General features: G+C 42.2%; 1 protein-coding gene across 1 annotated transcript; it reads left to right on the forward strand.

Annotated features, from left to right (window-relative positions):
- Positions 1-16471: 16471 nt before the first annotated feature.
- Positions 16472-17686, forward strand: TUSC1 (tumor suppressor candidate 1). Its single transcript, XM_053372172.1, has one exon. The coding sequence runs from the start codon at positions 16563-16565 to the stop codon at positions 17088-17090; it is 528 nt and encodes a 175-aa protein (XP_053228147.1). The 5' UTR covers positions 16472-16562; the 3' UTR covers positions 17091-17686.
- Positions 17687-18044: the final 358 nt, after the last annotated feature.

The raw sequence follows: 18044 nt of genomic DNA on the forward strand, positions 1-18044 counted from the left end.
CAAGGCAGTTTGGTGGCCTATTACTTTTGACTTGCTGAGCAAAATGTACGCCAAATTAAGGGTCATTTGTTGGTTTAAGCATGAGGCCCGCCTCTTTTCGGCAGCCTTTTCAATTGCATTTTTTGGTGCATTATGGGTGGTCATGGAGGCCAGGCAGGATGGTGGTTCCAGGAGTCTGCTGCTGCAGGATATATGCTTATCCCCCATGGAATTGAGAATTGTGTTGCATAACTCGAAAACTGACCAGTTAGGTTGGGGGGGGCAGTTGTTCGACTCCCCGCAACTGGGGAGCCGGGTCATTGCCCTGTTAAGGATCTAAGGAAATTTTTGGCAGTGAGACCATTGGGGGAGGGTCCACTGTTTATCCACGAGAATGGTTGCCTTTTGGCGCGACATCAGTTTTCGAAAGTAATGCGTAAGGTCATATCTGCTTGTGGGGTCCCAGCTTATGGTTTCACACCCCATTCCTTTCGCATTGGTGCGGCAACAATGGCAGCCCATTGGGGATTGTCGGCTGATAGGATTAAGGATCTGGGTCGGTGGACATCTGATACGTTCAAGGGTTACGTATGGGAGAGATGTTGAAGTCCTGTATTTGACGTGTGCTTGTTCTCAATCCTGTAGGTCTAGCTCCAGTCCGCATCTGGATTGTGGGGCACAGCATCGTTTACTGGGCTGGCATCAGAGCGAGGCAGTCTGGAAGAGGACCGGGTCTTGGCCTCCCGCAGCATGTGCAGGTGTCGTGGATGTCCAGGCGCGGAATGCGGTGGAGCAAATTCATCCCGCTAATTAAGCAGAGGATGCTTTCGGATGCCCCCCCCCGTGGCAATTGTGCTGCAGCTGGGGGAGAATGATGTGGCAACTTATGACTGCTTTACTTTGTGCTCCACGATTCAGAGAGACTTGGGGGAATTGGTGACCTTAATACCCACAGTTAAAATATTTTGGTCACAATTGCTGCAAAGGCGCAATTGGCACGGCATTTCTCGACCTGAGGCTGCTGAAAGGGCCAAGAAGCGCATTAATTCCGCAGTGTGGAAGGTGGCGGATTTGGGTGGGTTGGTTATTTCCCACCCAGATATTACCTTCAAGACTCTGGCCCTTTACCGCAATGATGGAGTACATCTCTCCGTACTGGGGAATGATGTTTGGTTGGATGCAGTAACTGCAAAGTTGAATGTTGGGTTGGGATTGTGAGTGGTTGGCGGTGAGCGTAAAGGGCTCAATTGGCGGTTAGGCATTGGTTGTAAATTGGTGGAGGAGGGGTTAGGATAGGCTGGGCCTGCCCCTCCATGGTTGCTGCGGAAAGGGAATTCCGTTAAAGGAATCCTGGGGCTTGCAATCTTTTCGTCCAAATCCCTGGAATAGGACTAGGGTGGGCAAGCCTTGGGGACCTTGCGGGGGAGAGTTGAGGGCCTGTGATTCAGCTCCATTTCTCCCCGACTTGTTTTCCCTTACTGGCTTTCGGTGGTGCCTGGAAGTCAGTTCTGTCCCCAGGCGGGGGGGACAGATAGTTTTAACCGATGCCTAAACAACCACTCACGGTTTTGTATTTAAATAAAGTTGTGGCCAAAATTATGCCAAAAACCTTAAATAAAAATTAAGTGTGCGTTGTGAGTTATTTGGGGGGTGGCTTGGGGACCTCGACACGCAAAGGAGAGGGAAGAACTGCTCTTCTACTCTTCTGATCCTGACTGACTGCCTGACTCTGTGTGTGGAGAGTCTTATCTATGTAGTGACTAGATGGCTGAGTGGGAGCTGTAACACTCATGCAAGCCAGTAGTTCTTTTAAGTTTGCAGTAGCTATTAGAAATAAAAAGAGTTATGCTTCACAGCTAGCTTCCACGTTATTTATACTCTGCATGAGTCTGGTGTTCACAATGCACAGCTGTGAGTCCAGTGCACTGGGACCTATCTTCCATGATTGGAAGGTCTCTGAAAGTGCTCCAGTCCAGTTGCCTAGCCCAGTTGGGGCAGAACCAGTTGCTGAGCCCAGTCGCTGACACCAGTTGAAAGGGGTACTGATACCCTACCCCATTGCCCCTAAACAATGAACCCTAGCATGGTGCCATGAGTATTATTTAATCCAGACCCTCCAAGTGTCCCTATTTCCCAGGGACAGTTCCAGATTTACAGAAGCTGTCCCAAGATTTGTTCCTGGAATGTCCTGCTTTTCCTTAGAATATACAGAGAACACTTCTATCTCCCAGGAAATTCTATACAAGATCTCAAAGTGGCTGTCTTTTTACAAAAGAATTTCAGAAATAGACTGGAAAGAGAAGTTGCTGAATTACACCTTATTACCAAACTGAAAACTATGGAGAGACCTGGTCTGAATAGATAGTAGGTTCTTGTCTCATTACACATACTAAAACTATTTGGTCTTCTGTATACTATCCTTTAAAAATCCCTTGCTTTTTCCTGGAAGACCAATTGCAGCCCTTAATAGTCATCACAGGTTCACCCTACCCATTAGCCAATCACCCATTCCCTCCCCTTTTGTTATGCAACGGGCACGGTCAAGGGGATCAAGAGGGTTATTTTACTTTTATCTCCCCCAGAGGATTTACTAGCACCATAGATTATATCCTAACATCTAATAATGTGCCAGTTAACCGAGATACCTTCAGGATAATTCCCAGAGCTGAAAGTGACCACTTTCCACTTGAGTTATCTCTGACATTATTCTTTTCTCCTGCCTTTCCTAAATTATTGGATGAAACAGAATATCTGATACTCGGAAATAGAAGGCTAAAATGGAATGCACAGGTCCAAGAAAAAATGATTCAGATCCTGGATTCCTATGAATTTGCTTTATTAAAGGGGGAAATGTTGTTAGAAACAGGAAACGTAATTGGACTTTATGAGAACATAATCAACCGAATGCGCCCACCGATGACCACAGCTAGTGTGATAAAAAACAAAAAGTTTAAGAGACAGACTTGGTTTGATAAGGAATGTCAGAATAGCAAAAAATCCCTAGCTAGGGTACTTAGAAAATTGAAGTTAAAACAGGATAAGCACAATCTTGCCCTACAAGCTGAGGTAGCCCAGTTACGAAACAACTATAAATTATTACTTAAAAGCAAGAAACAAATATATTATGAACAACAGTGGAAAGAATTGGGAGGTGCAGCACTTCAGAAGGACTCACGGAAATTTTGGCATCTGGTTGCCCAAGGCACAAATGGGCTGGGCTACTCGTTAGAAGCATCTGTCCAAGGAAAGGATTGGGTGACATATTTTACAGAAATATATGGCCCCTGTCCTGACCTACCCCCACTAGTTTACTATACTCAGTTATCAGAACTGCCAGAATGGCCAGACGTCACGCCCAATCAGATTAAGAGGCTAATCGCAAGCCAACTAGCTAATAAAGCTCCAGGAGAAGACATGATCCCAATGGAGATCTATAAGATAAGACCTGATTTCTGGTCACCCATATTTGCAAAATTGTTTTCATACATTAACAGCTCAGGTCGTATACCTGAAGGGTGGAAGTTGAGTATAATTGCCCCAATATATAAAAAGGGCGATAAGAAAAACCCTGCCAATTATAGACCCATTAGTTTGTTAGATGTAGCCTCCAAACTATATGCCAGGCTCCTTCTTGGGAGACTAGAAGAATGGGCAGAAACAAATAAGGTGATATCTGAAGTCCAGGCAGGTTTCCAAAGAGGGAAATCCACATTGGACCAGTGCTTTGTGCTGAACTTTCTGCTATGTAAATACATCCATAATTTGAAGCAAAAATTATATGTTGCTTTTATCGATCTAAAGTCAGCTTTTGATACGGTCCCAAGACACGCATTGTGGCAAAAATTGGAAAAGACAAATATAGACCTCCGTCTATTATTTCTCATCAAAACATTATATACTGACACATCAATACAAGTAAAGGTGGATCTGGCTGGCCATCTCACCGCTAGAATTAAGACCACTACTGGAGTCAAACAGGGTTGCATTTTGGCACCTTTCCTGTTCAATTTTTATATTAATGACATGGTTAAAGAACTGGAGGGCCCACAGTTTGCCCCTGTCACAATTCTCGACCAAAAACTCTCAGTTTTAATGTATGCTGATGACCTAGTACTGGTATCTAGAACCCAGGTGGGCCTGAGACGGCTGCTTGCAAAATTAAGTTCATATTGCAAGAGGAATGCTTTATCTATAAACTATGATAAGACGCAGGTCATTGTATTTGGGAAGCATTCTAAAAAGCATGTTTGGCACCTGGATGAACACATCATAAACCAAGTAAATACGTTTAAATATCTGGGATTGATTTATTCAGAAACGGCATCTTGGAATACACAGCTATCCAATATTAAATTGCAAGCCTTTAAATCAGCAAAAGCCATCCTGAAATTCGCTGCATGTAAAGGTTGAAATCTGGTCAACCCGGCTCTATCTGTGTATAAAGCAAAAACAATGGCCCAGATTTTATATGGTGCAGAGGTTTGGGGTACCTCAAAGGTCTCCGGTCTGGAACCCCCACAGAATTATTTTTTAAGAGTTCTTTTAGGTTTACCCAAAGACGTGCAATCTGCCATGGTCAGGTTGGAAACTCGCATGTTGAGCATAGAGAGCCAAATAGATAAAAGAATTCTTTGCTACTGGTTTAGAGTTCAACAGATGGATAACACTAGGCTACCAAAAAAATGCCTGATTGAGCTCTCAAATGGATTACCCCTTAAAAACTGGGTACATCATGCTGCCCAACTGATGGGCAAATATGATCTCTCAGTGACTGAGATTAAAGAACTCCCCTTATATTCACAGAAAAATATTTTTAAACGAACCATAAGGGCAGTGGCAACTAAAAACGATCTAAACTCTATGTGCACATCCACATGCGCCCCATTGTATTTTAAACTTAGAGAGGTCAATGAACACATCTCTTATTTTAATGAATTGACTTTTGCACAGCTTCGAAAAGCTTTTACAGAGCTACGACTAAATACAATAAGCTCTGCTTATAGAGATGGGAGACATAGAGGCATACCAAAAAACGAACGTGTTTGCATTAGGGGATGTTCTGAAGTAGAGGACCTTATGCATTATATCTTGCACTGTCCGTTATATAATGATGCAAGAAAAAGATTTTTGGTACCTATAATGACAGGGTCCCCTGGCCAGAACCCCCTTGATATGATGTTATATCTCCTTGCAGACACAGATAAGTATGTGACCTGGCGGGTAGCACTTTTTGCAACTGCTGCTAGGAAAATTAGAGCAAATTATATAGCCAAGGTAGCCATTAACTGTAAAGGAGATGAATTTATTTGATCCTATCTATCTACCTCAGGCTATGCTCTATCTTTGTCACCAAACTCTGAGTATAAATTGCACACTGTATTAATTGATATTGTTTTTAACATTCGTGACCATGTGATGATTTTAGCTTATGAATTTTACTGTTTAATGTTTTTACTTGTACATTGGGGTACTTTTATAGCTTTGTTTAGAGTACGTAATGTTTTAATAATATAAATGTTTTAAGTCTTTTTTTACCAATTCAGTATATTTTCTTTTAATTGTCAAATAATTCTGTGTACATTGCGGCAGCCTTTGGCTATGTGCAATAAAACTGACTGAGACAGTTCAACTCTTGGGGTAGGGCAGTCGTTCTTGTTGGTATTTTCACCCCCTCCTACTGCAAGAATCTCCTGATATGATGTTTTCAGAAAAGAGGGGGCGGAAACTGCTCTTCGCTTCTTCCGCTCCTGCCTTACTCTGTGTGGAGTCTGAGTGTTATCTATGTAGAGATTAGATGGCTGAGTGGGAGCTGTAACACTCATGCAATCCAGTAGCCCTTTAGTTTTTAGTAGCCATTAGAAAATAAAAGCAGTTATGCTTCACAGCTTTCTTCCATGTTGTTTATACTCTGCGGAGTTTGGTCTCACAATGGACAGTTGTGGGTCCAGTGCACTTAGACCTGCTTTCCAGGAGTGGAAGGTCTCTGGAAGCGCTCCAGTAGCCTAGCCCAGTCGGGGCAGAACCAGTTGTTAAGCCCAGTCATTGGCATCAGCTCAAAGGCGTACTGACAGTTCTGCTTGTTATGTACTGAAGTTCTCACCCTGGGCCAGCAGGGGGATACTGTAGATAGTTTTGACTCAGGTCCACATGTGCAAATAAGGGCTTGAAAGTGACATTCAGTGACTGGATAGTTACAGAAAATGGTTACTGTTGCGTTCTAGTGGAGCTCTATACAGTGGTACCACGGGTTACATATGCTTCAGGTTACATATGCTTCAGGTTACAGACTCCGCTAACCCAGAAATAGTACCTCGGGTTAAGAACTTTGCTTCAGGATGAGAACAGAAATTGTGCTCCGGTGGCGCGGCAGCAGCAGGAGGCCCCAATAGCTAAAGTGGTGTTTCAGGTTAAGAACACTTTCAGGTTAAGAACGGACCTCCGGAACGAATTAAGTACTTAACCCGAGGTTCCACTGTATAAGCAGGCTGGCTGAACCCTTCAGTTCAGTTCTGTTCTGGCCTGTGAATAAACAACAACCAGGAAGGATAAATGCAATGGTCTCTGTGTGATCTCTAGCCTAGTCTAATCTTCTTCTGTTCATTATGTGTTTGTAAAGTTATGTTTTGCTGCAGTGAAGTTTTATTCAATTACTGTGAAGACTCTCTGTTTTTAACTTCGCTGCACAACACTCCCGCCAGTCTGCTTTTCCTACTCTGGAGTAAGCTGCCTTGAGTTCAGCAGGGCTTAACTCCCAGGTCAGCATGCATATAAAGATGGCTGATGGATTTACATGTTCGCTGGGCTTTCCCTTGGAAAAGTGGGGGCTGCGATTAAACAGCAGCTAAAGAAACGGCAAAATATAATAAAAATAATTAAAATTATATTATTTACAGCCTGCCCATCTGGCTGGATTTATATTTGAGTGCGCGCACGAAGACGATGATTATTATCTCATATTAAAAATTGGGAGATGGTGGCTCTTAGTACAGCCCTCCAGTGTACACTAGAGGCCAAAATTGTGGAACCTTCTGGAAAAAACGTATTTCCGAGATTTGATGGCTCATAACACCACTTTGTTTTGGAGTAATACTGGTGCTTTGTTTCTGTGGGGGACGCATACCTCTAAAACTTTTGTGAATTATTTTTCTTTCTAAAATAGGTAGAATAAGGGATGGAGAAAAGATAGTGGAAGACCCCAAAGAGATAAGAAAGATGTTCCAGAAATACTATAAAGAATTATATAAAAAAGAGAAAGGGACAGATAATAGAATAGAAGAATATTTGGAAAAATATCAACTGCAACAGATTACGGAAGATGAAAGAGAACAATTAAACCAGACAATTACAGAACAAGAAATTCGGAAAACAATAAAAAAAATGAAAATGGGAAAGGCTCCAGGGCCAGATGGCATTTCATCTAAATATTATAAAATACTATGTGATCAAATAGTTCCAGTGTTATGCGAGGTCATGAATAACATCTTAAAAGAAGGAAAAATCCCAGCCACGTGGAAGGAAGCCTACATTACCCTGATCCCAAAAAAAGATGCAGATGGCTTAGAAGTTAAAAACTACAGACCCATCTCTTTATTAAATAACGACTACAAAATATTTGCTGATGTATTGGCGGAAAGATTAAAAAGACTTTTAAATGGGAAAATTCACAAAGATCAAGCAGGCTTTCTTCTGGGAAGACAACTGAAAGATAATGTAATAAGTGTCATAGACATTATTGAATATTTAGAGAAAAGGATAGACAAGCAAGCAGCATTGATATTTATTGATGCCGAAAAAGCATTCAATAACATCTCCTGGAGATTTATGAAAGAAAATCTAAAAGCAATGGGAGTGGGAGAAGGGTTTGGAAAAGGAATTGAAGCCATATACCAAGATCAAAAAACCAAACTTATAATAAATAGCAATGTATCGGAACCTTTTGATATCGCTAAAGGGACTAGACAGGGATGCCCCCTGTCTCCCCTGTTATTCATAACAGTATTAGAGGTTTTTAATAAGAGGCTAACAGAAGCATCAGAAGTTAAAGGGATCAAGGTAGGAAGCAAAGAGTACAAAATTAAAGCATTTGCGGACGATCTAGTGTTAACACTAGAAGAGCCAAAGAAGAGTCTACAAGAAGCCTTACAAAGACTAGAAAAATTTGGCAAGGTGGCGGGCCTCAAACTTGACAAGAGTAAGACTAAAATGTTGACAAAGAATATGACCAAGGAAGAGATAGAGGAACTACAACAAAGATCTGGAATTACAGTAGTTAAGAAAGTTAAATACTTGGGAGTATGGATTATAGCAAAAAATATAAACTTATACAATTATGAGGCAACATGGAGGGGTATTAAAAAGGACTTAGAAATATGGGATAGATTAAAGCTGTCATTCTTGGGGAGAATATCTGTGATTAAAATGAATGTTTTGCCCAGAATGTTATTTCTATTCCAAACTATTCCAGTAATTAAAGGGCTAAAACAACTTAAAGAATGGCAAAAAACATTAGTAAGATTCGTCTGGCAGGGGAAAAAACAGAGAATAAAAACGAAAGTCTTGGTGGATAAAAAAGGGGAGACTTTTCCCTGCCAGAACTGAGTCTATACTACGAAGCGGCATGTTTATCACCTGCCTGACAACAAGTGCTGGAAATGTAAAGAAGCTGAGGGAACATTCTTTCATCTTTGGTGGACGTGCCCAAAGGTTAAGGCTTACTGGGAAATGATATATAATGAACTGAAGAAGGTATTTAAATTTACCTTTCCTAAGAAACCAGAGGCCTTCCTTTTGGGCATAGTCGGCCAATTGGTGCCGAAGAAAGACAGAACATTTTTTATGTACGCAACAACAGCAGCAAGAATACTTCTCGCTAAGTATTGGAAGACACAAGATTTACCCACCGTGGAAGAGTGGCAGATGCAAGTGATTGACTACATGGAGATGGCAGAAATGACCGGCAGAATCCGTGACCTGGGAGAAGAATTGATGCAAGAGGATTGGAAAAAGTTCAAGGACTATCTACAAAAATATTGTAAAATGTTTGAGTGTTAAAATGATGTGGGAAGTGAAGGTAACATGGCATTTGGGATATGGTTAAAAGAGTTATGAAAAGAAGAATTTTAAAAAGGAGAAGGGGGGTATGACTAGAATAATATTATGTCAAAGTATATAAGGTGGAGTAAAGGACCAAGATAAGGGAAATTAGAGACATAGTAAGTGGAAACATATAATTATAAACGAGGTTTGAAAGAGGGTTAGAACTTGCTGGATCTGACGGAATAAAGAGGAACACAAAAAAGGGAGATGTGAGGAGGTCAGGAAAGAGGGATATGGAATCTTGAAATTTAAAAGTGGACTTTTCTTTTTTCTCTTTTCTTTTCTTTGTTAAGTGTGTATTTTTTGTTTGCTGTTTTTTGTTTTGTTATATGTGATGTGATTCTATTTTTTTATGTTTTGTAAAACCTTAATAAACATTTTTTTAAAAAAAAATATACTACGAAGCGGCATGTTTAGCATGGGTGAAAGACTGGATAAAATTAGAAAACACAGATCTCTTAGACTTAGAAGGTTTTGATAATAGGTACGGGTGGCACTCGTACCTATGGTATGAGAAGGTGAAAGTCCACAGGGGTTTTCTAAACCATATAATTAGAGGATCAATATTTCAAGTTTGGGAAAGAAACAAAGACGTATTGGAAAAGAAAACCCCTTGGTGGATTTCACCAATAGAAGTTTTAACCATCAAAAAAGTCAACATGGAAGGGAAAAAAGCTACTTATGAAGAACTAACCAAAAAGACAGATCAAGGTATAAAACTCAAGCCGTATGAGGAGGTAGAGAATTTATTTACAGGGTGGTTACAGTATCACCAAGTTAATGATTTACTAAAAGAAGATAAAAGGAAAAAGGGATTTGAGGATAAGAAATCTAAATTCAATATCGATATTCTAGAAGGTAAAAATAAAGTACTATCAAAAACATACGATTTATTATTGGATTGGTATACGAAAGACGAAGAGATAAAGGAAGCCATGGTTAAATGGGCTATTGATTTTGGCCATAATATTGATTTTGATGCATGGCAAGAACTATGGAATGTAAACATGAAATTTACGGCTTGCACTGCCTTAAAGGAGAATTTGTGGGAAATGATCTACAGATGGCATCTAACGCCGGTAAAGCTAGCAAGGATGTATAGAACAAAAAATAAGAAATGTTGGAAGTGTGGAGAGGTGGAGGGTGACCTCTACCATATGTGGTGGACCTGTAGTAAAGTGAAGGGCATTTGGGAATTAATCTATAATAAACTTTAAAAAAATCTTTAAATATACTTTCCCAAAAAGACCTGAAGCTTTTCTACTGGGATTGATTGGAAAGAAAATTGAAAAAAAAAGATAAAAACCTCTTTCTATATGCCATGACAGCAGCCAGAAATATGTTAGCTCAGAATTGGAAAACAGACATAATACCGCATATAATGGACTGGCAGGTTAAAATGATGGACTATGCAGAACTGGCCAGACTATCAGGAAAATTAAGAGATCAGGACGAGCAGAAGTTTCAAGAAAATTGGAGTAAATATTTGATGTATATAAGAAACAATTGTAAATCTTTGAAGACACTGGTAGGGTTGGAATAACTCTTACAGCGTGTAGTTGATAATATGATATATAAAGTACGCGACATTAGAACTTTATTTGATACTTACCAAAGAAATGGAGGGAACTCAGAGGCATGATAGAGCCTAAGTTAAATATGTAACCTATATATGTGTAATTTATTAATGTATGTATGTTTACTGAAAATCAATAAAAAATTAATTTGCAAAAAAAATACACACTTTTGTGAATTTAATGGGAGAAGAAATTCACTGTATTTATTTTTCTGGATTTGAACTATATTTTCACCTGGTGGCGATTTTTCCTGAGTAAAAATTAGAGTACCCCTAAACATTTTTTTAGAAAAAAAGCACCGAGTTATACCATAAAATTATATATCAATGGAAATATAATTTGATGAAGAATGTAATGCAATAACTTTTATGTATGATTATTTATTAAAACGGCAGTCATAAAGAAGAAACGTGAAACACACAGAAAAAATGAGATATTCAGCTTAAATTGCAGTGTTGGCACTTCGCGATTAATGTGGGTTTTGAGTTATAGTTTGGGCACTCGGTCTCTCAAAGGTTTGCCATCACCAGTCTAATGTGTTGCAGGGTATGGAGCTTTGCGACCCCCCCCCCCGCAAGTCAAGGAGACAAGTTAACTATACAACCTTTATAGGAAAGTTTTTCAATGTTTAATTACATTTTTATATATACTGGAAGCTGCCCAGAGTGGCTGGGGAAAACCAATCACATGGACAGGGTGTAAATATTATTATTATTCCTCCTTTCATCCCCCTCCCTCCTTATTTTTTCTTGCAATTATTGAAAACGCACAGGAGAGCCTATAAAACTGCAGATCAGCTGCACCTTGTAAACTCCATAGCCGTAAGGCCAAACGCAACATCCATCATCATTGCAGCACATTCTGGGAGTGGAGGAGGAATAGGACAATTCATTTTTAGGTTGTCCTCCCCCCCCCCCAATATATGCATCAAAATTATTTTGGTGCCATCAAACCAACCTTTCAGAATGTTTACCTTATGGCAGAAACAAGCAACCATAATTATGACCGTCCGGAAAGCCAAATTTTTCAGCGGAGAACATTCTTCCAGACTGTAATACCTTCTCCCTCCCAGTCCCCTTTTCCTTTACTGCTATGTCTTTTGACTTTACACATTTAAGGCCCAAGGCTTGCAATTCCCATTACACCTGGTAGCTAAACACCATTACAGAACATGTGGATGTGTTGGAGGGCTGTAAATCATCCTACTCTTGGTGGCAAAACTGACAAAGTGATCCAGTACAAAACAAACAGCTAGTAAATGTTGTCTAAATAAGATTAAAAACCTCTTTTGTAGTGCACACAACGTTGTATGCAGAGAGAATAGGAGTCATAGCAAACCCTATGTCTATTTTCAAGGGAAAGGTATTTAAGGGACACCCCCCCAGTTCAAAGTTCCCCATTCTCTTATGTAAGAATACAGTATTTCTAAAGTATATATACAGTCCTTCAAGAACTGCTTCCAGCAAGTACAGAAAAAGAAAACCCGTCAGTACTGGAGAAGGAGCTGGCACACTTTCCCAAATCTCTAGTTCAGTGTTTCTCAAACTTGGGTCTCCAGCTGTTTTCAGAGTACAATTCCCATCATCCCTGACCACTTCCTAGCAAGGGATGATGGGAGTTGTAGTCCAAAAACAACCGGAGACCCAAGTTTGCGAAACACTACTTTAGTTAGCGTCCCCCCCCCCACCAATAGTGTTTATTTTCAATTTTTTAGGATCACACTACACAAGTATCACTCTTAACCACACATCCTTGGAAAAGACCCAAAAGAAAATATGCTTCTTGTCAGGTTCTAAACTGTTCAAATGCTTAAGAATGGAATACAATTTAATCTGGTACGTGCTGCTTCCATAAATTGTTAACGCAGGTGGGGGGGATTAAAATCAGTATAGCTAAAGAGAAAACTAAATTCCAGTCAATATAGGGTTTTTTTCTTCAATTTAAATTAAAACACAAAATTTGTGGAAGACTCAGGAGTGTTTATCCCACGGCTATAAGCAGTGAACTGCATCCACAATCCCCTATGCTTACTTCTAAGTAAACCTGCATCGGGTTAGGTTCTTACTGGCTTATATCACTGAAGATCCTGTCTGGGGGTTGGGTTGGAACTGAAAGATTATTACCAATAGAAATAAAAAATATCTTAAGACTATTGTTTATGTACACAATTACGGCAGCCAGAATAGTGGCAAGAAATTGGAAGAATGTAATCTTACCAACGATTACAGAGTGGCAAACTCTTATGATAGAATACCTGCAACTCGCAAAATTGACTGAAAATATTAAGAGTGTCAAACCAGAAGGTATATAGGGAATGGAAAATATTTAAAGAAGACTTAAAAACGTACTATACGAACAATAAGATACTTGCAGAAATAAAATATAACTGGATTATATATATACACACAAAACAAAGTAATATGAATCTGTGCAAGGAATACAGATAATATATGTAGTATAATGAGAATTATTGGAAGTTATATATTTTATTTTAGCAAAAATGTTATTAGTTTTTACAATATCAACGACAAACAAAAACATAAAACAAACAAAACATAACATAAATCATAACCTTATTGAAAGTAACAGTTATTTACTTTGTAAAACGACTTCCTCATTTCCCCTTAGTTGAATTTCATTGCATATCCTTCTAACGGTTTTCCAAATCCCAATTTTAATACTCTTCAAATTAAACATTAACATCTTTAAATCTTCTTGTATTAGACATATTATTTTATCAGTTAACGTAAATACAATCCTAAACCCATTAAGTATCTGGACGCTATTTCCAGTTATTTTAGCTTAACAAATTTAGCTAAATAATCATTAAATTTCTTCCATTCTTCGTGGTGTTCCTCCTCCTCCTGGTCGCAGACTCTTCCGGTTAGATCGGCTAACCAGAAGTTATATATTTTAATCTGTCATGTAAGCGTAATATATTGCATTTGTTTATGTTTGTTTATCTTTTCTTATTTCAGAGTTTCTATTCATTTGTATTGTTTTCTGTTTTATATGTTATGTGACTCATGTATATTTGTCTATGTGAAAATTTATAAAATTTTTCTAAAATTAAAAAAAAAAAGGAACTGGAGGAGGGAGAGTCCAGCCTTAGCCTTGCCTCTCCAAAAATTTGTCAGTTTGTCTGGAATGGGGGTGGGGAACTGGCTGCCCTTTAATTTTGGGAGGGGTGGGCTTTGGAAATGTGCACACACACACACACACACACACACACACACACAAATGCAGCATTGTCCCATTATTTCAATGCAAAATGCTACATCCTATATTGCTAATTTTGTCCTGTATTTCATACAACTGTGGAGTTGGAAGAGAACTTGAAGGACCATACAGCCCACCCTGCTGGAATGTAGATCCTCCCCCCCCCCCCCCGCATCTCCCTGCCAAGTTAGGGATCCTCTCCAAATGCATGTGTTTGAAAGGGAATGTGAAAGGTCACTTTTTTAAAAAGCTCTAGGTAGCCAAGCAGAGACAGAATCAAATTTGAGAGACCATTCTGTGAGGGATTGTAATGGGAGTGCCTTGAGCACCAGATAAAAAAACTAAACTCCCCCCAACCGCACTGCCCCACCCTGTCCTGTATTTAGCAAAAACGAACACAGCAGCCCCAATAGAAGAGTCATCCAGCCCACCCCTGCAATGCAGGAGTCTTGAACCCACAGCCCTGAGATTTAAGTCTCATGCTCTGCCAGTTGAGCTTTCTCCCTTAACGTTACTTCATATTGTATTGGTCCCATTAAGGTCTGGGATTTGGAAGGTTGCCAGATGTCGGTGGCAGGTCTGAGGTGAAGCCTGTTCTGCTGGCAAGTCACCAGGGACACAAGCTGGTTGAGGGAAAGGAGGCTCCAAGATTGCGACGGCTTAGCAAGCAGGCTTCGGAGCTCCGCAGATAACAGGACTGTAATTAGCGTTGATTCCACCCAGGGAAGTAATTTTTCCTTTTTTACTTCTCTGCTTTTAAACTTACCAACCTACTGAGATTCTAACAGCACCTTCTTGTCTATGCTATGAGAAACATCTTGGGCAAGTTCTGTGAAGCACAAGCTGGTCACCACTTGCGCGCTTCTCGTCCAGGGCAGCCAAGTTGCACTCACAGAAAAGTCTACCAGGAACTCCACCTGCTCATGCATGGAGAGGGACTCGTAGTCTCAAAACATCTAGAGGGCCAAGTTTGCCTATTGCCTGCTCTACATTTGACATCACCAAGAAGTGGCATGGGCTCACAACAGATCAACGAGTATACCTGAAGGAGCGTCTCCACCCCCATCGTTCTGCCCAGACACTGAGGTCCAGCGCCGAGGGCCTTCTGGCGGTTCCCTCACTGCGAGAAGCCAAGTTACAGGGAACCAGGCAGAGGGCCTTCTCGGTGGTGGCGCCCAGCTGACATTCAGAAGACATCTGAAGGCAGCCCTGTTCAGGGAAATTTTTAATGTGTGACATTGTAATGTCTTTTTAATCTCTGTTGGAAGCCGCCCAGAGTGGCTGGGGAGACCCAGCCAGATGGGCGGGGTACAAATAATATATTATTATTATCAACGAGATGTAAGGATGGACCTGCAGGCTTTCATGGATGCGATCTGCTTCCTGGCCCATCATCCCTGACCACTGGTTGTATTAGCTAGAGATGATGGGAGTTGTAGTCCCCAAACATCTGGAGGGCAGAGTTTGCCAATGCCTGATGTAGAGGATTGTCTGCAGAGGCCATGCTGAAGCCACGGTTGCTTATATTGCTGTTCCTGGTGGCAGGGGAAGAGAACTGTGAGATAATCATCCTGTTAGAGGCAGAGCAGGCTCGCAATGGCACCATGAACCAAAGCGGCTCTTGAGGCAAAAGACGTGACAAAGCATGTTCTCCTACATGGAGAGCACGGGTTGCGGTGGGGTTAACCAGACACCCCCTGGTTGCTGGGTGAGTTAGTTTGGATGACCATTGTTGTGATTGGACTCCTCTGATTGCTGGGGAGAGTTGGCTGTTACCAACTTTGATTTGACAGCCTTGGTTTATATATTCCCAGCGCGCAGCATTGAGCATCCTCTTTTCGCTGAGCGCATCGCATCACCCGCCCTCCCGCCCTAATTTTAGGGCGTTTTTTGCATTTGACATTCCTATGCCTATCACGGAGTTGTCTGCTTTTGAGGCAGGGGCCTGGTAGGAATTTTGTCCATTTGGCTGATTGGCTGATGTCATTTGGTTTTTGCCTACTCTGTAGAATATTGTCACAACTTGTAAGGATGCGGTTATGCATTGGTTTTAGAAAATTGGTTGGTGGAGGGGTATGGATTGGCTGTGCCTGCCCTCCAAATGCTGCTGCTGCAAGGGTATTCCGTTAAAGGAATCAGGGGCTCACCATGCTTTTGTCCGAACCCCTGTCAAGGGGCTAGGGCCACGCAAGAGCCCCTGGCAGCATTTGGGGAGAGGTGAGGGTCTGGTACCCAGCTCCATTTACTCCCCATAAAATGTTTTCCCTTACTGACTTTGCAGGCTTGCAGGTGTCAGTTCTGTCCCTGGGCGGACACAGATAGTCACAACCAATGCCTAAACAACCTCTCACATTTTGCATTTTAATAAAATTGTGGCCAAAATTATGCCAAAAACCTTAAGCAAAATTAGGGTGGGAAGTGTGAATTTATTAGGGGTGGCTTGGGGACCTCGACACGCAACGCTGCATTATACAGGACAGGTGGCAACTCTGTGAATTCTACGATTCCTCAGCGTGCATCTGAGGCCCTCAGCAGCAGAAGCTGCAAGGAGGGGGGAGGAACAGGCGTCTGAGGCTCCAAGCCCTGCCCATGTGCTCCAGCAAGCTCCGCCCTCCTCCGTTACATAGAGCCGGACAGAGCTGCTTTCCCCCCTTTTCCTCTCGAGGCGCAGAGAGGTGCCGAGGACCACGGATGAGACGCATGCGCAGCACCAGCCGCCACTGGAGGGGCTGCTGCTTCTGCGGGGCTCGGGGGGCTGGCTGCCGCAGCAGCATCTCTGCTCGGAGGGGCCAAGGCAAGGAAGGGGAGTGCTGCTGCGTTGGCTGGCGAGGCCGGGCGGGCGGCTCTCCGCAGCAGCTGGCAGAGAGGTACGCCGACCTGGCCGCCAGCCACGCCGAGGCGCTGAGGCTCGGGGAGGAGCGTGAGCGCCAGAGTGTGCGGCTGCGGGAAGAGAACGCGCGCCTCAGGCTGGAGAACCGGCGCCTGCGCAGGGAGAACCGCAGCCTCTTCCGCCAGGCTCTGAAGCTGCAGCCCTTCCAAGAACAGGAAGTCAAGCCTGGAGAGGTGGGGGGAGGAGGAGGAGGAGACGGCAGCGGAGAAGATGGGGAGCCGGCAGCAATCACCATTTCCTCCCGGGAAGGAGAGGGGCTGGTGCAAAGTGGTGCAAAGAGGGCACGAGTCGGAGATGGAGACAGAGGGGATGCGCCCGACATAGCCTGATGAAATCTCCCAGCAGCGTAACAAAAGGAGAGTTGGATCTGACAAGACTCCCTTTTCCTTCTTCGCTCATCCTCCGCCTCTCCCATCGGAGAAACTGATGCCTGAATCTGGCACCTCCTGGAGGAAGACTGCCTCAGAACTTAAACGCTTTCCTTTTTTTGGCACCTGGTGAGGGAAATCAGGCTCTCTACACACCCCACCCCATCACGGAGGAAAGCACCCTCCCCCATTTGTACCTTTCCCCCTTGTAGGCAAAACAAAAGGCTCTGGTTGCCTGGTTTCCAGAACCTACACCCCCCAAGCCCCTTGTTTACCTGCTAGCAGGAGGATGTCTTTGCCACCTGCCTTGTCCCAAAAGTGCATCCCTTGGGAGCCTCTGCTGATGCAAGGAAGCTGCGATCAGCAGAGCACCTGCCGGCAGCAGCCTCAAAAGCATGGGATGGCGTAAGGAAAAGACTTACTCATCAGTCTTCAGTTTAGCAGCCGTCTTTGGAAGGCTGGAATATTTGCTGAATTGCTGGCCTTAAAACAAATTGCCTCTGGATTAACGAATCTTTGAAAGGCTCTTACAAAAATAAAATTTGTGATGCACTGGATTGCTCTCCGTTGTACGTTTGTAATTGTTCCTGTAATGGCTGCCAGCTTTGCAGTCCAAACTCCAGGAACGGGTTTGATTCTTGGGGATGAGGGTTGCCTGCTAAGGAGAGGCTAGTTTGCAGGATACATACCTGGGCTGCAGTGCCTATATACATACTTGCCTGGGAGTAAGTGTTATTAAACCCATTGGGTATGTTTAGGAGTGCACAGCTAAGCCAACAATGCTGGTCCAGTTTCTGTTGTGTGTTTTGTTTGGGTTTTTTTGGTGTAAAAAAATATGATTTGTCTTGCAGATTCTATACCCTTTTAAAATGTGGCTCTTATGGGGGGGTATTATTGCTTTATTTTTATTTTATA

This window comes from Podarcis raffonei, chromosome 17 (genome assembly GCF_027172205.1).
Source record: "Podarcis raffonei isolate rPodRaf1 chromosome 17, rPodRaf1.pri, whole genome shotgun sequence".
Lineage (NCBI taxonomy): Eukaryota > Metazoa > Chordata > Lepidosauria > Squamata > Lacertidae > Podarcis > Podarcis raffonei.